The sequence below is a fragment of the Glycine max genome, chromosome 3 (assembly GCF_000004515.6).
Source record: "Glycine max cultivar Williams 82 chromosome 3, Glycine_max_v4.0, whole genome shotgun sequence".
Lineage (NCBI taxonomy): Eukaryota > Viridiplantae > Streptophyta > Magnoliopsida > Fabales > Fabaceae > Glycine > Glycine max.
In genome coordinates this window covers 36,431,245-36,455,202 of record NC_016090.4, presented here as the reverse complement: position 1 = coordinate 36,455,202, position 23,958 = coordinate 36,431,245, and the positions used below count along the sequence as shown (strand labels likewise).

The window sequence follows — 23,958 nt, the reverse complement described above, 5'->3', positions numbered from 1 at the left end:
TTACGGATCACCACTCAGCCAGAAAAAATATCTTAAAAAGGAACAACAAGCCAAAGACATTTTGGGCATTAATTAAAAATGCTGGGTGCACGAGCAATACTGCTGGGTGCACCTAGCAACACTCGTCTCTTCCTCTCTTCTATTAAACCTCTCCAATATTGAAGAAAATATTTTTCCATTTATAATGATCTAGCAATATATTATTTTATAATAATAATAACAATAATAAAATATTTGAATTGATAGAAATTCATTTAAAGGAAAATAAAATGATGTTTCCTTTTCTCACCCTATAAAAATTTAGTTCATTATTGTTATTGCATTAAACTATACTTATCAACTTTTTTTAAAAAATAATACTTATCAATTTAGTGACTCATTCTATCAATAAGTCATGAATTAAATTAAATTTGATCTCTTTAAGTAAAATCTTGAGTTTTAACATTATAAATATAAAAAAAATATGATTTAAAGAAGAGATATCACTAAAATGGGCTAGTCAAATTCTGGATAAAGATTAATTATCGTCACAAATACTTCTCGTCATTAATTTAGTTTTGAAAAAAAAAATAGTGACCCATTCCATGCAGTTATAAAATTAGAGGATTTGTAAATATTGCATCAGTAGGGATTATGGGCTTGGAAGTGGAGGGAAATTCATTAAAGGCAGCCTATTAAGCCGGACGCAACATTTTGCGTTTTACCTTATCTTCTTATGAAATATATAGAAAATGAAAAATCAAATAAAAAAGCAAATCTTATTTGCATTCTGCACGAGGCTAGAGTTGCGGTCAGTAGGCCATTGTTGCTACTACGAGGAAAGCAAAAATGCCACAATCCACATGATCTGCTCAGTTAGTGCTCTTAAAGCTGACTTAGTTGTCACTACGAAAATACTCATTCATTGTTAAATTTTGAAAGGAAAAGTTCATGTTTTCTTAATGGGAAATAAGTTAGTAGTATATTAGTGAAGTCAGTAGTAAATTGATCGATCATTTTTAATACATTTATTATGACTTTATTATATGTTTGTATATTTGGATTTAATTAGGCTTTGATGCAAATCTTAATTAATTTTGGGGTTGGCAGCTCCTCCTTATTTAGGCCATAACCCGAGTTCCAACAATGATATTGAGATGATCTTGGTGTCTATAAAAAACTTATATACATTTCTCATGAAGAGGTTGTGAGCTAAATCAGCCAAAATCGTGGATGAATTTAGACTTGAAGTTGGAGACCTTTCTCTGTTTTGACAACCTAACATAGAGGTGTAATTTTTTAGAACATATTAAGTTGTAGAGGTCTAAATTATGACATGAGATCAATGTCAAACTTTTAAGGACACGTATATCTATAATTTTTTAAATGAAAACATCAAAATCAAACTCGATCATAAAGAGGATCACATAAATCATAGACAATAACATACATTACATGTTTTGCAACTCAATCTTCTCTTATGAAATTATATGAGTTCTTAAAGATGTATGTTATACATTAAAATTGTATAACTTATGTCTTTAAGCTATGGTGTTATATTTCGAGTTTAGACTATAAGTAATCCTGATTAGACTCTATTTAAACACGTTTTTAGGAACTTAGTAGGCTATATATGTATGTAAAAGAAAATATAAAATTATTCTAAAGATAATTTTAAAAGTGTTACTTTTCATTTTTTTTTCTTTCATTTTTTTAATCTAATAATTAAATTTGAGTTGTTCATTCAAGCATTTGATTAAAAAAAATTAATTATTTAAAGTTATTGTTTGAGTAACTTGATGTTTCTTATATACAAACATAGAAAAGAGAGAAGAGAATGAAATATTATTACAACGAATCATGTAAAGTTTGTACATATGTGAAAATAAACGAGAGGATATGACGTGGACCTTGTCAATCCAGATTCTCTCTTTAGATATGTAAGCAAATTCTGCTAACTCTTGGGCAACAATATTTCTCATTCTTCTTAGTCAAGCGTACGTAGATCAACACCTTGCACCCTTGTATATATAAATGCTTGTAATATATAAATCTAGATATATAGTTTGTTGAAATACAATCAAATGAGTGACAGAGACAAGTAAAGAAAAGGTCTGCAGTGATAAGTTGAAGACTAATGATATAAGGTTGGTTTAATGATAAAGAATGAAAAAAGAAAAAATATATGATAGATTTGAATTTCTGGTTATCAAAATTTAACATGTCGATAAAAAATAATATATTACATTTTAAATCTCTTATAATGGGATATAATTTTGAAAAATAAAAAAGTATTATTCAAAGATTTCTCAAAAAAATATTGAAATTTACCATGAAAAGTCTTATCCAGAAACTGATCATCAATATCTACAAACACATACATACTTTAATTTGCAAGGGACTAATTAACAAGATCATTTAGCTAGGAGTGATAACAATCTATTAACTGTAATAATCATATTCCACAAACTTAGAGCCGAAACAAGGATGAAGAACGGCCAGTTTTTGAAACGAAGGCAATAAGAATGTCTGATTTAGAGGTATCAGAAGTTCCAAATTTGAAGGCACTCCATACCAACCTGTACACATCATCCCACACTGCATGTCGTCCAAAACGTCTTGTAAATGACAGTGTACATGTGTGTCTGAGCTGGCTTTCTCAACACCCTTTCTCCCTTTCAATATAAGGATTCAGGTCTATTTGATATGTTTTTCTTTTTTTTTTTATAAAAAAATTAGTTTTTAAAATGATTTTATGTCACTAAGTAATTAATAATTTATCTAAAATTTATTGAGAATTGGATTTTTTAAAAAATATTCTTTCAAAAAAAAAAGTAAAAATTAAACAATTGAGAGACTCTTCTTCTATTTTGTAGTTCCAGTTCAAAGGCGTGAGTCATCTGAGATGATGTAACATGTGATGAGATAGTTCAGTGTGAGAGTAATTTTTTTACTTTTGTTTTGAAAATTAAAAATATTTTTTTAAAAGAGAAATAAAAAAAAAAACCATTAATCGTAACTATGTATGTTACGTTTTATGCTCATCAGTAGAGGTAAAAAAAAAATATATGAATGTAGGTCGACTAGATGACCTGATCCATCTAAATCAAACTAAAGAAAAAAAAAAACATGAGCTGGTTCGAACTATCAATTTGGTTATAATTTTAAAATTTGGTTTTTGGCATGTGGAACCCCATCAACCTGAACTAACTACAACCTATACCATTTTCGAATTTTTATTTTATATTTGTAATTCTATAATTTTTATATTATGTAATTCTTTAATTTTTACTTTTGAGATTATTCATTAGTTTTTGTTTCATTTCATTACAAATTTATATTTTTATGTTTTCATAATTTTATTGGTTGATTTGATGATTTAATCCGAGTCAACCTAACTATGATCAAATTAGTTCAATTCAATTTGTAAAATAATATATAAATTTTTTTATCCAACCTTAAACAATTACCATTAATCGATTCATATCTAAGTATCTCTTAAACTCTCACCAATTCGACCCGTGACCGTTCTTACTTATCAAGAAATCTATGTTTATTAAGTTTGTTTTTATAATATTTAAATTAATTTATGTAGTCCTAGTGTCCCCCATGAACCATTGCTCTGCTGTCCCTCTCTTACATCGAACCATGATTTGTGCTATATATGTATGTATGCTGACCCACGAAACTATAGAAATATTAATTAACAAATTAATCTCATGTATCATTAGATGATACCTTTCGCACTATATATTAATTTCTGACAATAATAATTAGTATTCATGATTGTCATCTAAGCACGATGAGAGAGATATGTCGCACGCACGGTATGTTCCATATCAAATCAAATATATTATAAAAATATTCTAATAAGGATCGGTCTCACGCCCAATATAGATATATAAATAAATAAAACTAACAAAAACAACTCATTCTTGTTGGGAAAGTGTTCTATCAAGAGTAGTATGTAGTAATCCAGTCTCATGTGACTACTTCTTCCTTTTTCACTAACTTTTTTTTTTTTTAATTTTGATTACTTTACTAAAATCCTCATGTGATTTCTTGTTCCAAGTGAAATTTATCACGTTCACATGATCATACATGACACTCACCTTTCGAGTATCTGAGGTTAATTTTTATTGATTGATTTGCACGCTTGAAAAGATAATTTGTTCCGATTTACTATTAACAAAACGTACCATTGTATTGTTTTGACTTTTATTTTTTTAACAATATCATGAAAGTCAAATAATTCGTACATCTTGCAGTTAATTTCTTTGTACCACGACCTGAACCTGCAAAAAGCAAATCACACTTCAGAGTTGGTGTTAAGGCATATCATCGACACTTGTATTTATATAGTGTAAAAATATTCGTGCTACAAAACCAAACCAATGAGAAGTTTTACCTTACATTCAGAAAATAACACTGTTAAATGTTTAACGGCAAAGTTAAGAAAAACAACAAAAAATAATGAGAAAGCCCCATGCCACCAGTAGTTTATATCTTTCGATGTTTTTTTTCTGTTCCTTCCCTTCTTTTACTTAAATTATGAGTTGTGCCAAGAAGGGAATTCATCCCTTTAAGCATAAGTGACTTATTATAGTCTCTTGGTTCATTTATTTGGTGGTTCAATTTTATAGTTTGAAATATGAATTTGTCAATGTAGATTTTCTATTACACGCTGATTAATTGAATAATAAGATAATGATACAAATAATTAATGTGTTGAAATTAAAATTAAATCGTTAATACTACCTAAATTCGATTGTTGATAAAATTAAATAATTTATTGTTAGATTTTACTACTTATTTTTTTTTATCAAATTTCAGATTAGTTAAAATTTCTTTCTTTAGATGAACATGAGAGTTAAGACAAAAGAAAAATTAATTAAATAGTTGTGATTAAGTAAAATTGATTGCCATTCATACTTGCATAATAATTTTTAAGATAGGTCTCTACTAAAGCATAACTTCAACATGTCATTAGTGCTATGTGGAATAGTACTAGAGTCTCTCTTTGTTCCATTTACATTTTGTGACTAAAAAAATTCTGATTTGATTTGATAAATCATGTCACTGAAGGAGAGGGAATATTGCAAAGCAAATATATAAGCAACATCCAAAAAAATCCTAAGGTCATACACTATTTTCATGTGTTTATTGAAATTTAAAAGAAAAGGGTGAGCTTAAACATGAATACAGATGGACAGCAAAAAGTTTCTTGCCAGCCAATGTGTAGTTGACACTTGACAGTACAAGATTATCTACCTTTTCTTAATTTTTTTGCTCGTTCACTAGCTTTACTACTGTTGCAATTAGATGACCGATGAACTGATTTTTAGATTCATATGTTTGTCCAATGTCAAGAAATTTTGTGGATTGAAATGATAATTCATTGTATAATTAAGCAGTCTTTAGTCAATACACATCAAATTACTTTATGACTTTATCTGATGTATTCCTTTTAACATAAAGAGCTACATTCTTTGCCTCTTTGACCCCGTTTGATTTTTGTGGTCTGGAGGTATCTTTCTCAACTTCGTGGTAGACCCTTCATCTTTTCTTGTTCATCTTTTTTTTTCCACTTTTCAAGAATCACTCACCTCTGTATCCTACATGCCAATATATGCTCCAGTCCTTTTATTCTTAGAGAGGTTAATTTATTGATCTAACCAACATTTTAAAAACAAATAGAACATAACTATCTTTTAACTTGTCTAAAAGATTAATAAGGACAATTAAATTATAAAAGAATTACATTGATTTTGTCTTAACTGGATAAATTAGTTAGAGATATTGCTTAATTTTTCGAAACAGTGGTTTTTCATGCTGAAAGGTAATGTGCAAATTGCAGACATAGTAAAATGCTGGTTATTTCTACAGCTATATATGACACTTTGGTTAGCCAGATCGTACAGTACCAGGCTTATCAGTTAATAACTAATAACTAGCATGTCCTTTGAAAGGTAGGTTATTAACTTTCGTTCATAAACAATTGATCTAAAAAAAGAAATTGCATTCAATACACTAAGAATGTAAAAATGGATATAATTGGTGTTGAATCATGGACAAGCAAAAGTTCAATTTCTTTTTTGTTTGACTAATTTTCTTGATCTTAAGAATTTTTTTTCCTTTTGGGAACAGATACTGATCTAATAGAAGTAATATAGAGAGAGTTTAATTTATATGCACCAAGCTAATAAAAGTTTATTTTTTTCGCAACATATTAATAAATAAAAAGATATATTTTTAAAATAATTAAATTTTACTAAATGTATTTATATAGGAAGAGATCAAATTATTTTATGGTAAGGATTTTATATGAGTTTAATGGTATTACATTGAAAATATAAAATAATGTTACATTGGAGTGCATGACTATTTTTATATTTATTCTCCCTGATAACTTTTTAGGCAAAACTTTGTGGCCAACATTTACTTATATCTAGAAAAGTATATTGCATACTGCATGTTAAAATAAAGTTGATTGATGAAATATTAAATAATTTTTAAATTATATAAAATTTTGTATACATGACTCTTTATTGTGAACTCTCATTCCAACGGTTGAATTAATGAAATTCTATCAAAAGTGTCTCCTTATTCTATTACTTTTGTCGTAAATGAAATTCAATATCTAAAAAAAAGTTTTATTAAATAAAGAAAATTAAGCATGACTTAACTAACTCATCAAATAAGTTGATTTTTCTCTCTTTATATATGAATTTTCTCAGCCTACTGTAGGGTTACTCTGTCTCATAAAACATTATCAGTACACTTCAGCAGCTCCACAAATCACTCTCACTTACCAAATCTGTAAAAACTTTAAACGCATGAAAATTTAATTCAGTAGGTTTTATTAGGTTTAAAATAACCTACCACACTTATTGAACCCTGCTTTTATCTTTTTTTCTTTCATTAACTTTTTATTGTCGTTGTTCAATGAGCAATTAATTTCATCTAATTTGATGATGACATGATTGTTGAAAGGTTGAGGAGCGACAATGGGAGTTCTATTGGGTGAGTGCTGGTCCCTCTTGCTGCTTTGAGAAGTCCAACGTCTTTATATGCAAATTAGATAGGCAATTCTATGTCACAACAAAGTAAACCTTCTATCTTCTATATACCTTTGATGTAACTTGACAATGCAAAGTTATTTTTAGACTCTTCCGGACCCTTTTAAATTGGTGAAATTGCACCCCAGATTTTCCTTTATGTTTCAACATGTTTATAGGAATCAAAGCCAGTATTAAAGAATTTATAATAAATCATATATTTTATCCAATAATTGAGTTAAATTCTCTTAATAAAACACTTTCTATCTAATTTCATTTAATCTGTGTAAGACATTTATACTCATTTAATTGGGTCTGCATCAGGGTTCTATCATTCAACTTAATAATAAATTTTGTGTATTAGAGATTCTCAGAATTCATTTGGAAATTTAGTGAAGCAGTCCGGCTTTTTCATCTCACACAACTTGCCAGCTAAAGAATTGGTGGAGAATTGACTAAACCAGTCCAAACCCAATAAAACTAGAGGTGAATTAGTTAGAATTATTTTTCCTATGTTCAACTCAATTAATAATATATTTTCAGGAAAATGAAGATTCAATATAAAGTTGTAAGGGTCTACACATGAGACTCTCGTGCAAGACATAAGATGATTTGTACGGTTTTAACTTTTATATATGTTGTGAACATGAATCCTCAATTCAATATCTTAACTTTTACTCATTTTGACAAATTTTGACGCACTAAGACATTTATTTCCTTTTCTTTATGAAGCAATACAATAAATTTCTATGCCTCACTTTTTGTTGTATTTCAGTAAGTTCTCAATGTGGTATTTGAAATTGATTATTTTACCTTTTTATTATTTAATTTGTATTTTACATGACATATAATATGATTTACTTAATTATATAACATCTTAATATATATATATATATATATATATATATATATATATATATATATATTTAATTATGACCATTTTAATTATACTTGAATCATTAAATTGTAGATGAATGTTTTACCCTATTTAATTTCAAAACAATCGGATATCCGATGGAGTATATATAAGGAATAGAAAAAAAAAATGTTCTAATTCTAGAGAAAGGTGAAACCGGAGTGGACTCTTTCTAACCACGTCAAGTAATCTGTCCAACTGTCAATACATAATATTATATAGCAAATACGTAACACTTTAAGTGGTTATCAGCTTATTGTGTCCTAGGAATGTTAGTGATACTTCTTATTATTATTTTTTAAAATTTATTAAATAAAATAATTTTAACTTATTCACTTTTTTGTACTATTTTTGCTGAATTCATTTTTTTAATAATAATGAAGTAAGTCGTTATTATTTTTAAAATTTTAATAAATAACGTAGAATTAGAATCTGTTAAAGAAAAAAATTTTAATAGACACGTGTATAATTTTTTTTCCTATCAAAAAATATTTATGATAAAAATTAATAAATTTATCATATATCAATAGATGAATTCATAATAGAAAAATAATATTTGAGTATCTTATCATTTTAAACATGAAGTAATTCATAAGTATTTTTTATTTTTCTCTTCACATCACATCATATATTTATTATACTTATATGATTTTTTCTTGTCAGGTGTAAAATAATATTTTTGGTGTCCAACACAATATTTATCCTACATAATAATAATATAAAAATTAAATATTATTGTATGAATACATGAATTATTTGTTCATAAAAGAAATACTAAGGAAAAATAATGATGTATCAGTGCTATGACTTGAGCAGTGAGAACAGATATGGAGAGACAGAGAAGTCAGAGAAGAGTAACACATAGTAAAGAAAATATAGACGAGAAAAGGAAATTCCAAAAAAGAATCCATGTAAGCAACTAGCAGGCCAAAACTAGCGGTTGCGCGAATCTTTACCTTAAAATAACGACTATGTGCTTCATGCGTCTTATGTAACAAACAACTATAAAAACCTTCTCTCCTAGCTTCTTGCTTTCTTTTTCATTTTATATTTTTCATACTACAAAAAATTCATTGTTTGGTTTTTCTTTTTCATTCGTTTCACCAACTTGGCCTTTGGCCTTTCATGTCATAATGGTTTCATTTTCATCTTCGTCATAATTCATCCATACCCCTTCTCTTCTCTCTGCAACTCTGAATTGTTTCAAATCTCAAAAGGCTATAAAGAAAGAAAGAAGAAAAAAAAGCTAGAGAGAGAAGATGTCACAGCAATAATATTTCACACTTTTCTTTCCAACAAGTATCTTCTTCTCTCTCTCTCTCTCTTTATTGCCAGCTCTGCAACCTTGTCCTCCCCATACCTTGTTTCTTCTTATCTCTCTCTCCCTCTCTCTCTCACACACACACTCACAAACCAAACCAAACCATCATCACGCATTGAGATCTCAGGTACGTTTATTTTCTCTGATCACTGCTCCTTTTTTTCTTCTTCTCATACTCAAATGTCAACTGAAATGCTCTTACTTTTTCTGCCTTGATCTCATGCTCTAATCTTTTTTTCTGACTCAGTGTCTTGGCTGCTGATCTGCATTGGTCCCATATTGTGGTAACTTTGATGGGTTCTTCTTGTTTTTTCCTTTTTTGTTTTTGTGATCACAGTGGTTTTGATCTTTTGGGCACAACCCTCTTGTTTTGATATTGGTTCACAGTCTTGAGCTCTTTTGATCATCTATCTCTGATTGTTCTTTTGGTGATCTCACGACTGTATTATCCATTTGTGATGACTTGCATTGTTTTTGTTTTGTTTAATCAAGCTTTGATCAATGTCTTCTTTTTTGTTAGCTTTTTAGTTTGACTGAGAATTGGCTAAATGAGCATTAGATCTTACTTAGTATTCAACTTTGTAGCAACTAATCAAGTCGATCCCTTACATTATGGTCTAAGTTTCTTCATGTGTTTCAGCTTAGTTGCAGTGTTTACTATTTGATTGTCATCTACTCAGCTCGGAATCAGATCAAGTACGTGCTCAAAATTCCTTGATCTTTGGTAAAATCTATTAAGTGAACAATTCTTATCCGTTGCATAGCCATCGCACTCGTAAATTACTTTTCTGCTCTTTAGATAACTTCACAGATTTCAGAAACTCAAATTTTGGAATGCTGAATCCATTTGGCTATCAATGACTTGGACTTAATTTGAGGCATGGTATATGGTGGAGCAAGCAGTGAATGAGCAAATATATTTGCTGAACTCTTTGCTGCAATTCACATATAGAGCACTTCAATCTGATAATGCTGCTCCCAGTTTCACTAAGCAGGGTTGTAGTTGAGCAATACATTGTAGTTGTACACAATGTGACAAGTTGGATTTAATCATATAAATTGCTTATGTAGAGGGATACTTTCACTAAGCAGGGTTGTACTAGAGGAATATCTTGAACAATATTTTAGAAAATTGAAATAGGACATCTCATTGACTGAGAGCATTAGTATTCAGATTCATTGTATAAGCTAGTGTCTAACCAAATCATGTAATTATGGTAATTAGGAAATTGTATTATTGTATTGATTTCATCAATTCTATACAGCCAGCCTATGCTGTGTAGTTAAAACACAATTTGTTGCCTCTATCTCTTTTTCTATGTTTACTCTCAACATGGTATCAGCTTGGAGGGAGGCAATCTTCAATCCATGTTTCAACTGTGGTTTACTAGTCTCCCTTTGCCTTGTCGTTTTTCCAGCAAACTGCACCTCCTTCTCTGCTGTCTTCTCTCATCAGTCCTCTTCTCCAATCATTCTGGTCTTCATTTCAAATCCAAATGACTTATGCAAGAGGGTGTGCTAGATATAACCCGTTCATGATCCTTCACCTAACATCTTGAGCTTTTGGGATAGTTGGTTCTCAACATTATGATGCCAAATAGAATGGCAGGCTAAAGCCTTATATGATGGTAGTCCTGAAGTAAGATAGCTTATGAACTCAAAATCCAATTAGTTATATTATAGATTCAGTGCAAGTATAGGACTGTAACCTTTATTTGATAGGACTAAATTGTACTTTCTAGTTAACTGATATATTCCCACTGATAGGTAAGTGTTTAAGTTGTGGAGATGATTTTTCTGGTTATAAGTAGTTAGTTTTGCTTTCTTCTGATATACAGCATAATGACACTGCTCAGTGTGTCCAATCAAACTTTACATTCTGTTCTATTTTCCTTGGCTGCACCCCTTTTGGTCGAACCAAAATATACCATTTTTTAACACCATGTCCTGTTTTATTCTATTTTTATAAGGCACCAAAAGTAGAATACAACACCTTTTATCCGATTTTAATGTGTCTACCAAATGCTACTGAAATTGTTGCTACTTCTGTTTTCATGCTTGACAACTATACATGATTTTCTCTTGCTAAAACATTCTTAACTCTGTTTCCTCTCATTCAGTGGTTTACTTTGGAATTTGTAGGTGTTAGCTGAAAAGACAGTATTTTAGAAGGAATTTTCAGCCATGTCTAGTGCTACAAAAGTGTTGGATCCAGCATTCCAGGGAGTTGGTCAAAAAGTGTATCCTTAATAAAAGGATGATTTATAAAATAAATCGTGAAAATTATAACTTTTTCATTTAATAATAAAGAAAAAACAGTACTTCTGAGAGAATGATCAAGCACTATCCATGACTATTTGGAAGCATAGAAATTCAATGGTTTTTAATAACCAGAATTTCAACTCCGAAAAAGTCATGGATGAAGCTTTATTCCATTCATGGGCTTGGTTAAAATGTATGGACAAAGATTTCCATATTCATTTTAATCAATGGTCCACTAGTTTGAGGGAGGAGTTGTCTTAGGGATTGATTTTTGTTTCAGATAACGTTATCTTGCAATTTTCAGATGGGTTAGGCAATTTTGCCTTGTACTCTCTATCTTGTATGCAGTACACCTAGTACTACATTATATATAAAATTATATATCGATTTTTGCTGTGCAAAAAAAAAAAAACTAGCACTATGTAATTGATATTCAAATTTAAGAATTATTGTTCTAGTTATATTATTATAAGTTGAATATATTATCTACTTGAGGAGTTTTAGACTTAACTTTTTGTAGAGGGACTGAAATATGGAGGATTGAGGATTTTCAGCCAGTTCCATTGCCCAGACCTGATTATGGGAAATTCTACATGGGAGATTCTTACATCATCTTGCAGGTGTGAGCTGTATCCAATATTACCTCGTGTTTATACATTGCTAAACTAGAGGCTTAATGTTGTGGAAACAGTTTATGTTTTCCTGTTTGGGATGAGAACAATACCATAAATTGCATTTTAGTACTTGTGAGATTGAAACAAACAATATAATGTCAATTATGGTATTGAAACTCTAGATCAAAGCACATGCACAGAATAATAGAGAAAGTAACTTCTATCCACATAGATCTCAAAAGGGTGACTAATTTCAACTTATGATTCTAGGGGAACAGCACAGCTTGTATGGTATATATAATAATATAAATAAGGAAACCCTTAAGTCTTTAGCAGAATCCCTACTCTTACAAATGAAAGTCTTCAATAAAATTCCAATATTAAGTGGAGAGATATATTTCTACTTTTTGTTTAAAAATATTGGGTGTTGATTTCAAGTTTATTTGCAGACAACACAAGGCAAAGGAAGTGCTTATTTGTATGATATTCACTTCTGGATTGGAAAGGATACAAGTCAGGTAAGTTTACACTTCACCCTCCCCTACTTCCAACTTCTCTCTTGTTCCATTCAGTTTTTAAGAAAAGTTATTGTTTCAAGTTTTGTGTTTATGTTTCTTCCGGTTTCACTCTTTTTCCCTTTCGTTTTCTCTTTCTGGTTCTAAAGTTGGTTTATGTATGATGGTTCAAAGTTTGGAAATTCTTGAACCAATAATCTCTATTGATATGGTGATTTTCCTTGTAGGATGAGGCTGGAACAGCAGCCATTAAAACTGTTGAACTCGATGCGTCTCTTGGAGGACGTGCAGTGCAACACAGGGAAATTCAAGGGCATGAATCCGACAAGTTTTTGTCATACTTTAAGCCATGTATAATACCATTAGAGGGAGGTGTTGCATCGGGATTTAAAAAACCTGAAGAAGAGGAGTTTGAAACACGTTTGTATGTATGCAGAGGAAAAAGAGTTGTCAGAATAAAACAGGCATAGTGTTCTCTATTCATGTACTTTTCAAATGCAGTGCACATTCATTGACTAAAAATGTGATACAAAGTTTTCCTTATGCAGGTTCCTTTTGCACGGTCTTCACTGAATCATGATGATGTATTCATCCTAGACACTCAGAATAAGATTTATCAATTCAATGGTGCAAACTCCAATATCCAGGAAAGAGCCAAGGCTCTGGAAGTTATTCAGTTGTTGAAGGAAAAGTATCATGAGGGAAAATGCGACGTTGCAATTGTTGGTAAGGGCACAAGGCACATGTTTTCCTGTAACTTGATGAAAAGCTTGCCATGTGATTTTGAATATATGTTCTCCAAGTGTGTATTTTGATTTGTTTGTGACTATAAAAAGGTATCCCACATTGCAGATGATGGAAAGCTGGATACTGAGTCAGACTCAGGTGAATTTTGGGTTCTCTTTGGTGGTTTTGCTCCCATTGGGAAGAAGATAATTAGTGAGGATGATATTGTTCCAGAGACCATTCCTGCTCAACTCTATAGGTATAGCTCCATAAATCTATTTGATTGCAATTCAATAAAATGAGTAGAAAACTGTATATGATCAATTATACTTATCTTACATTTTAAAAAGGGATATAGATAATTTTTGTTGGGTCAATATTACCTTCAGGATTTTTTTTTCTTTTCTTTTGTGAATTTCATATCTTATCCTGCTTTTTCTTTTTATCACCTTAGTATATAAAATTTGGTTTATTATTGCATTTTAGGCAGCAGATGCTGGTGCCGAAGAAGTGCATTATGTATTTTGCGCTGATTGTGAATGTATTTTTTTATGAGACATAAAAAGATATAATGATTAAAACTTGGGGGTTTTGAATTCTTCTCATTATGTCTGAAGTTGAAGATGTCATGTCCCTGCTGTTTACTTTTATATACTAGGACCATGATTATTTTCTGCTAGATATATTATAATCTTAAATCTCTTTTTTTTTAAAAAGAATCCTCCTTGATACTTTTAGCAGTATATAGATTTTTCTTTTTTTGTTTCTGTTTTATGATATGTGCACTATGCATTTAAGTTTCTTGATCTGGAGGATATGACCTTGTGCCTGCAGTATTGCTGATGGTGAGGCCAAGCCTGTGGAAGGTGAACTTTCAAAATCACTGCTGGAGAACTACAAATGCTATCTATTGGACTGTGGAGCTGAGGTATTTGTCTGGGTTGGCCGGGTAACACAAGTTGAAGAACGAAAAGCAGCATGTCAAGCAGCTGAGGTAATGCTATTGCAAGTTCCACCATTTCTTCATATGTTGGTTTGAAGTGAAGTCATTAATGTTACTAATATGTTCAGGAGTTTCTCACAAGTCAAAAAAGGCCGAAATCTACAAGGATTACCAGAATTATTCAAGGTTATGAGACACATTCGTTTAAGTCCAACTTTGATTCTTGGCCATCAGGATCTGCTACTACTGGTGCTGATGAAGGAAGAGGAAAAGTTGCAGGTGGACGTTATTTCTTCTCACTTGTAATTTGGCTTGGATTTTTTATCAATCATTCATAAGAATGTTATTTTTTTTGTACTGTCAGCTTTGCTTAAGCAACAAGGTATGGGTGTGAAAGGGGTGACAAAAACTACCTCAGTTGTTGAGGAAATTCCACCTCTACTTGAAGGAGGTGGAAAGATGGAGGTGATTTTATAATTTTTTTAATTAGTTTCTTGGCTCAATTAAGTTATGCCAGCTAACATTAATGTTATTTGGCACTTACAGGTATGGCAAATCAATGGAAGTGCTAAGACTCCATTACCTAAGGAGGATATCGGTAAATTTTATAGTGGAGATTGTTACATAGTACTGTACACTTATCACTCTAGTGAGAGGAAGGAGGACTACTACTTGTGTTGTTGGTTTGGAAAAGACAGCACTGAGGTAATTTAAATCCCTCTAATTTGAGCACAAAATATGTTGTGATAATTGTAATAATTTTTTTACATTCACTCTACAGCTCTTACCTTATTGTTAAGACTGGCCTAGAATTTCCATGCTTGGCCAAAAACATTATTTCTTAGTGTGCTTTCTTGTGTGTGGATCTGTGGATGTGATAACATTCGGTATGTAGAACAGCTCTACTGGGGAGCAGACTCTGAATTATCTTGGCTTTATTAAATGGCAATAATTGATGTATCCTGGATAAAGATGGTCAAAATATGCGGTTTCAATAAGCATAATTTATATGACTGTCAAAGTGGATGACATTCAATATCAAGCTAGCAATATGACGTGTGTTGTGTGTTGTGTCTGTGAACTACTGCATTTGGTTGCAACTGATATGACCTTCTGTACTTTTTGGGATGAAAATATGTATCTTTTTATCTGAATCATAAAAGATGGAACTTGATTCTTTGGTAAATAAAATTACTTAGGCTGAAAAATAAGATTGTTGAAGACCAGGGATCTATAAAAAGAATAAAACTGGCTTGATACCAAGTCTGGATCAAAGAGCATAATTAAAAAGTTATGTAAGAATAAAACACAGTGCATTCAAATAAACCCAATAATACAATAGAAATAATAGAATTTACTACTCGTAAAGACTCCTAGAAAGAATATGTGCTGAGAAAAAAAAATGGCTGTAAAGGAAATCCCTTTTTCAAACAAATATAAGTATGGATTTCACTTTTACAATCCTATCATTCTGTTCTTTTGGAATTAATGTTTCATGTCAGTGTATATAACAGATTTATTCAGTATGAAACTCTCGTAAATAGTACATATCTGTGCATCTATAAATTGAGTTTCTTTATATAGTACAGTATTTCAATATCTTGATTATGTTCTCTAACAATTATATATCTTCCATGACTCATCTTGATACATAACGAATTTCTCACTAATACTTAGCTTGCACATTGTTTTCATACTAATAAAAATAATCCAAATCATTGTTGTCCAGCTGCAAAACACATGATATAACAACTTGACTTGGTATTTCTTATTTTTTCAGGAGGACCAAAGAATGGCTATTCGATTGGCTAACACAATGTTCAACTCATTAAAGGGTAGACCTGTTCAGGTATCCGTAATGTTATATTATGTTGGGGATATTGCTTGGAAACTCTGTATAATTGTAGTAGTTTCTTGCAGGGTCGCATATTTGATGGTAAAGAGCCACCACAGTTTATTGTTCTTTTCCATCCAATGGTGGTCCTCAAGGTATCATTTGCAAAATCCAATGCTATTTTTATTAAGATATATAGATTGTATGAAATTAATTAACTTACCTGACTTATGTCTGACTCAGGGAGGCTTGAGCTCTGGTTACAAAAAATTGATAGCAGATAAAGGTTTGCCAGATGAGACATACACAGCAGAGAGTGTTGCATTTATTCGAATTTCTGGAACATCCACTCATAATAATAAAGTGGTGCAAGTAGATGCAGTATGTTCCCTTTAAAAGTTAACTTATTCAATTTTTTCCACCGTGGTTATTTTGGTAGGGCTACTTTCTCTACTAGCCGACCGTAATTATGTTATTCTTGTTCAGGTGGCAGCATTGCTGAATTCTACCGAGTGTTTTGTCCTGCAATCTGGCTCAGCTGTTTTTACATGGCATGGGAATCAATGTTCCCTTGAGCAGCAGCAGCTTGCTGCAAAAGTTGCTGAATTTTTAAGGGTAGCCTTGCTATATGTTTTTTCTTGCTCTCTTTTGTACTTTGTTCCTTCCTGTTTTGAAGGAGTTTTTATCCTCTCCGTAGTTGTGTTTCACCTCTTTTCTGCATCAAAGGAATATTAAAAAAAGCTGAACTTTAAAGGGTTTTAGCTAGATGTTTTGGGTGTTCCATTGCATTATTCAAGCACCATCATAAGTTAAACCATAACCAAGTTGTCTCAATCTTATATGATTCAAATATTGAGTTCCTAGTTTCTGGCAACTGGGATTGATTTACCCTTCAGGGAAGAACTCTTCTAACAAGAAAACTTAGCAAATTTGTGGAAATGGCTTTCATATTTCTGTTGTTAAGCATTATTCTTACATTTATATAGAATTTTTTACATCAGGATAAAGTCATTCAAATAGGCTTGGGATGACTATGTTCTTGGGATTGTACCCCAAGTGCATCACTTGCAACGGGCTAACATGTGGCTATGCCTCCACCTATTTCTTTTTCACCAGTATACTATGGTTAATTCATTGTTGTTTACATTATACGTTATATGTTAACATATTACACATCCATGTCCAGCCAGGAGTTGCTTTAAAGCTTGCTAAAGAAGGAACAGAAACCTCAACTTTCTGGTTTGCACTTGGAGGGAAACAAAGTTACAACAACAAAAAAGTCACTAATGACATTGTCAGAGACCCCCATTTGTTCACTTTCTCTTTTAATAGAGGTAAAATTTCTTGTAATAGTATTTCTCTGTATAAATTTTTGTTATAAAATAGCATATTTATTTGCTGATATTTGAATGTTCTGACCAATTATTAATTTTGTATCTTGCTTTGCTACATGGATGTACCAGGAAAGTTACAGGTGAGTTTGTGACTGCAACTTCATTATGTGAACTTCCACACTGCTGCTAGGAAACCTGTCAGCAGTGTATGTCTTCTAAATCTATTCTTATATTGTACTCTTCAGGTAGAGGAGGTTTACAACTTTTCCCAAGATGATTTGTTAACAGAGGATATCCTGATCCTTGACACACACGCAGAAGTGTTTGTATGGATTGGTCAGTGTGTGGACCCAAAAGAAAAGCAAAATGCTTTTGAAATTGCCCAGGTAAACATGCTCAACAAATTAGAGCCTTCATTTCCCTTATTTCCTTTTACTTGATGTACAATAGAAATTTTCTCTCAGAAATACATAGATAAGGCTGCATCTCTGGAGGGACTATCTCCTCATGTACCACTATACAAAGTAACAGAAGGGAATGAACCTTGCTTTTTCACAACATACTTTTCTTGGGATCATACAAAAGCTATGGTACGTGTTAAAACCTTAAGGAACTCCATTTTTTTTTCCTTTTTTCTTAAAAAAAATGTTCATTCTCACACTTTTTAATCATTGTGGCCGGTAAAGTTATAGTTTTCTGTATGTTTATGTTGATTGAAAACAGTATAATGCTATATGTTGATCATGAGGTTTTTTAAGTGCTATTAGTATATTTACTGATAGAAAGTGTATCAGATCTATGTGTGATTTGTGAAATTGCTATATGTTGATCATGAGGTTTTTGAAGAAGACTAAACGCTGAAGTGTTTTCACCATCTCCTATTCAATTCTTTGAATACAGGAAACAAAGTGAAAAAAGATGGAATTTTTGTAATTATTAGCAAAAATTAAAAAGGGAAACAGATAACATTGCCTATAACCAAACAGGCTCTTGACTTTATTTGTTGAATACCTATTCATTATCTTCCTAATGAAATCCAGGTTCCAGGAAACTCATTCCAGAAAAAGGTGACATTACTCTTTGGAATTGGCCATCCTGTAGAGGTATGAACTTCTATTCTTCATGAGAAACTTGTTGCAGCAAGGTTATCAAACTCGAGGGTATACTTAGACTGGTGAGAGCACCATATTTTTGACTCATGGACTTGACTCATATACTCATAAGAGTCTACTTCATATAAAAATAATAACAAAATACTTATAAATAACATATCAATTAAACATTTCAACAACATAATAAAGAAAAATAGTAAACCATAAATTTTATAATAATAACCAAGTCTAGTAATGTATCACTACTAGATAATAACTTGTGGAGGTGATGATAGCGGTAGAGAATTCCCATTGAGGGTTTGGTGTTATTGGAGAATAAGGGTTTGATATTGTTAGAGGTCAGAGTTCATCGGATCAGGAACATCACACCAAATAAAGGTATGTTGAACCCTAAATGCACAGAAAACAAACTAAAACGATTTGCGTTTTGATCCAATTTTTTTAACTTGCTGACTGGCTGATCGGCTGACTCGATAGTAAATTCAAAAGTCTACCAAATCTTTCGAGACTCCACTAAAAAATGAGTAGACACAAGTCAACTCACAGAATGTAAGTAGAATCATAAACTCGTAAGAGTTAACAAGTTAACTCAAGAGTTTGATAACCATGAATTGAAACATGTAAAATCTTACAATTTCTTTTCATATTAAAACACAGTTGAAACTAAACCTCTATCATAAACAATGTCTTGCTTAAATGCAACAAAGGAGATCCTTATTCATGTACGAGCACCAATACGTGAAAAATCTCCGTCTATCGGTATCAAATAAGTATATCTAGGATTAATACAATAGCAAAACACCTTTTAAAAATAAATAAATAAAACCTTCTGATACTTTGGTTCTTCCATTTTCTGATTTCCCAGTCTTTTCAAGTTCAAGCAAAAATATTCCCAAATTCCTACTTTTCGATATTTCTTTTCTTTCTCAAAATTACTAATTGTATAAACTTGCGAAGATGCAATGCTGTTGGTGTTAGGTTTAATATCTAAATTTATTATTGCAATTATTTGCTTAACTAGGTTCCGCTATATGTTGACAGGAAAAGTCTAATGGGTCAAGTCAAGGAGGGGGACCAAGACAAAGAGCAGAAGCTTTGGCTGCCTTAAATAATGCATTCAATTCATCTCCTGAGGCAACATCCAGTGCGGTACAGCAACTTGTTTATAAATTATTTACTATCTTTTTTTCTTTATTTTACAGTCACTGAACTTCAAATCATTAGTAGATTCTCCTGATAAGAAAGGAGGGCATAGGGTAATGACAAGGCAGTCAACCCATATATCACATTGTATTCCTTTTTTTGTTTGTTCATAGTTGTGACCTGTAATGGAATAATTGAGTTTGGCTAAGTATAGGTATGTTAAATTTAATATGTCCAAATTCACTTGGTGAGCATAATGAAAGGGCTTTCTTGGGTTTCATTTTGGAAAGTTAAGTCATGTCATGGGACTCAAGAGCTATAGATTCAACTTACGTGTTTAAATTATTCCTCTATGATTGATTATGGGGTTGTAGTTTAGCGTCAATGAGAAACCTCTAACAGAATGACTTTATTTCTCTTAAAAATTAGCATCAAGCTTCCAACAAGGAGTGAATGCCTCTGCAAAGACATTGTATAAATTTGTGGAAGTTTAATTTTGTCTCATGTGCTATTAGGATCCTTTCAGTTTTACCTTATGAAATTATCCTAGTTAACAACATCTAAGTAGCAATTATACTTGATCACCCATTCACCATACAATCCACTCGGTGCAACATTAAAGTGGATCATAGCCAGAACAATAATACTTCATCTATGAATACAAGTAGGACAGATACACTAGAAGTCTTAGCATCCCACTTTATATTGTATAGGGAAGTTATACTAAAGTTATAGACATGTCTTTTTCTTGCCAGTTTTTCATAAATAGATTAAAGATAATAGATTCACCTAAAGCATACTGTCATATTAAAGAAAATTAGCAGTAGTAGTGCCCTTCTACATCCTAGATTTTGTGACATTCATCCAAACTCCTAGACATCCAACTACATCTGCTAAAGCCTAAATGGATAAAGAAGCACTTATTTTTAAATAAAATTTTAATATTTAATTGTGTCATAGATGATAATTGGATAAACCAAACAAACAAATTGGTTCTCCTTTCTAATTTTTTTCTACTCTGACTGACACAGGATAAGTCGAATGGGCTAAGTCGAGGAGGACCAAGACAAAGGGCTGAAGCCTTAGCAGCCTTAAACTCTGCATTTAATTCATCATCTGGAACCAAAGTTTATACTCCTAGGCCATCTGGAAGAGGTCAAGGATCACAAAGAGCCGCCGCAGTAGCTGCTCTCTCTTCAGTTCTTACTGCTGAAAAGAAGAAAACTTCACCTGAAACTTCTCCTGTGGCTAGCACTAGTCCTGTAGTGGAGAATAGCAACTTTGGTGAGAAAAATAGCTCTTATTGGCTATAGGTCCAATGTGTTGCATGTGATTATTTGACAAGTTTGAATTCTTGTTCAATTCCAGATACTAAAAGTGAAAGTGCCCCTTCTGAAAAGGAAATTGTTGAAGAAGTTACAGAAGTCAAGGAGACAGAAGTTGTTGCCCTTGAAACTGGTACCAATGGGGATTCAGAACAACCAAAACAAGAAAATGTGGAGGATGGAGGAAATGACAGTGAAAATAATAATCAAAATTTCTTCAGTTATGAGCAGTTAAAGACCAAATCTGGTAGTGTTGTGTCTGGAATTGATCTTAAACGGAGAGAGGTTAGTCTTGGTTTGCATACTTTGAATGTTATTAATATGCTAATGGAAGTTTAAAAAATATGTATACCTACCTAAATTTTTTAATGAGACCATCACTATAGTTTCCCATGAATTCTATTAAATAACAAAGTACCCCAACCTTTTTTGTTAATTGGAAGTCTTAATAATTATATTAGATATCGAGGGACCTTTGTTATATTTGAAATCCTAAAGGACGGTATATGATTCTATGAATTTTTATGCTTTGGTTGATGATAACATGTTTTTTTCTCATCTCCACTTGATGTTGCCTAGGCCTATCTGTCAGACAAAGAGTTCCAAGCTGTATTTGGAATGGCCAAAGATGCATTCTCCAAGTTGCCAAGATGGAAGCAAGACATGCTGAAAAGAAAAGTGGATTTGTTCTAGACTCAGACACAACAAGCAACATATATGTTGCTTTTGCATCCTAATATATCTTGAGATGCACTTATCTGTTGGGTAGTGTGGCTTTTTTTGCTATATATACCCTACTTGGATTCCTATGCATAGCACTTTGCTTTTGGCCCATAATGGACTTAGCTATATATGGTTAGTGTCCAAGTTTGAATGTGACGCTGCCTTGGAGAGTGAGTTTTAGTTTTCTTCTTTTTAAATTGAGCATGCCTCTTCTTCCTCATGTAATGTTCACATATTATTGTAGCAATAAACACAGTGGACAGGTTCAATTCTTTCATTTTGTCAAGTTTGTATTTTAAAAATGTGGCTTTTTTTGTTTTTATCCCTTGTTGCTATTGGTTAGGGAGGTGGGTGTATATGTATTGCATGTTATACTGAATCTCAATATAAAGAATGAAACTTCGTTTGTTTGTTATCTATGGCTATGAATTATGTACATGCGCCTGCTTTGCTGCTTATTATTTGCCAGTGGGATTTGATGTTTTGACTTGCAGGGTTGGAGTTGCTGCATTTTTAAAGAATCCCCCGTCCATGATATATCATAAATCAATGAAGCATAATTTATATTCACAACTAATTCATTAAACTAAACTGGTTCTTGTGGCTTTATTAAATGATAAAGGGCATTTACATTTACTAATTATTGCTTACCTAATGGATTAAGATTTTTTATTTTTGACCGAAGGATTAAGAATTTGTTGGTTACATAATTGATTAAGATTTGATTCTTAATTAGTGAGCACTTAAAATTTTTATCAAGTTGTTTGCATGAAATACTCATTTTATGACATCTAAGGTACTTGAATCTTGTTGAAATGATACTGGAAAGCTAGCAGAGTCCATTGCAGCTTTGACTTTGAGTTTCTTTTAATGGCTCCATCAACTATTATGAATTTATCCATTGTAATACCGCTTTCACCAACGCTAAGATGAATAAACCTCTCATGAACTTGCTGTTAGCCAAAAGCATCCCTCTTAGCGTCCAATCTCTAGCTTTTAGAGGGTACAACAACAAACATTTTATAATCACCAACAACACATTCCCGGTCACCATAATGGGAACACCAACATTGCCAGTAGCAACAAATGCCACATGACTAAAACCGGTGGTGAATGGTTACTACCTTTTCCAGCAAGCATGTTTTCACCTATTATAGATGATATAAGTTTTTATTCACTATTAGTGTATGTCTTGAAACAATCATGTTTCTACCTTTTTTTTTCAAGGTTTTCACCACCAAAGATATCCTCCAACCGATAATTGAAAACTAATTCCTTTCAAAACGTAAAGAAGTGGATTTTGCCTCTTCTCAAAAGGCCTTCTCATACACATGTCAAGAATCGAAAGCCCTTGACAACATGTTTAAGGAATCTAGCTATATATCTACCAATTTTATTGGACCTTGTTGGTTAGCATGTCTCTACATTTTTATTAAGTATATGTAAAAATTAAAAATAACAATTGGCGGGAGTACATGGAGTCATGTATTGTTCATGAATCATTGGTGTAAAGAGAAAACAGCAAGACACATGCTAGGTGCCAATCCCATGGTATCCATGTGGTAAGACATGCTATAATCTTCCACTCAGCTGCAGTGTTGTTCCTCTGTTACCAAATAAGACATCTGTTATTCCAAGCCAGTACCGTATCCTTCGCCAATGTTGGAGACAGTTACAGGAACTCAAGACCTTGATGTTGGTGTGAGTTGTGACGCAAGAACTAACCAACTAACATGGCCGATTAAAAAAAGGGATGGTTCAGATCCCATTGGTTTGTCGAAAGCATGAGGTTACCCATGCTGCCATGCATGATTGATTACTTTTTGTTCTATCAACTTTTACAGTTTCAGTAATCAATCATGCACGAATGATCAATATGCCATCACCTTATGATCGGTTTTAGTTGACCTACTGTCTTCTTTATTAGTGCCTACTATAACTTCTCAATATAACATGCTGACACACTCTGGACTTGGGAGTAACACTGAGTAGATATCAAGTCTAAAATGTCTCTAGATCGCATCATTCAGTGCTTTGTGAACCACAATTTCACAAACTTCATTACCAACTCCCGTTCTGCTCTTTCCTATACAATATTTATTGGTTGACTTTGTTATATGATCATTTATTAAGTATGATTACTTTCAGTATTA

General features: G+C 32.0%; 1 protein-coding gene across 4 annotated transcripts; it reads left to right on the top strand.

The window, feature by feature from the left end:
• Positions 1-8,982: 8,982 nt before the first annotated feature.
• On the top strand, positions 8,983-22,220 carry LOC100803795 (villin-3). Of its 4 annotated transcripts, none has more exons than XM_006576757.4 (26): positions 8,983-9,401; positions 9,522-9,558; positions 9,915-9,970; positions 11,417-11,514; positions 12,057-12,156; positions 12,600-12,668; positions 12,893-13,129; positions 13,214-13,391; positions 13,518-13,650; positions 14,226-14,385; positions 14,463-14,613; positions 14,699-14,799; positions 14,881-15,039; positions 16,115-16,183; positions 16,255-16,323; positions 16,412-16,549; positions 16,655-16,783; positions 17,355-17,502; positions 17,632-17,642; positions 17,748-17,888; positions 17,967-18,092; positions 18,543-18,605; positions 19,656-19,763; positions 20,789-21,041; positions 21,126-21,367; positions 21,662-22,220. In XM_006576757.4, the coding sequence occupies exons 4-26, from the start codon at positions 11,459-11,461 to the stop codon at positions 21,773-21,775; spliced, it is 2,955 nt and encodes a 984-aa protein (XP_006576820.1). In that variant the 5' UTR covers positions 8,983-9,401; positions 9,522-9,558; positions 9,915-9,970; positions 11,417-11,458; the 3' UTR covers positions 21,776-22,220. The 4 variants fall into 4 exon arrangements, with proteins under 4 accessions (XP_006576820.1, XP_040869967.1, XP_006576821.1 ...); XM_041014033.1 differs by having other exon boundaries at positions 9,915-9,998; XM_006576758.4 differs by lacking the exon at positions 9,915-9,970.
• Positions 22,221-23,958: the final 1,738 nt, after the last annotated feature.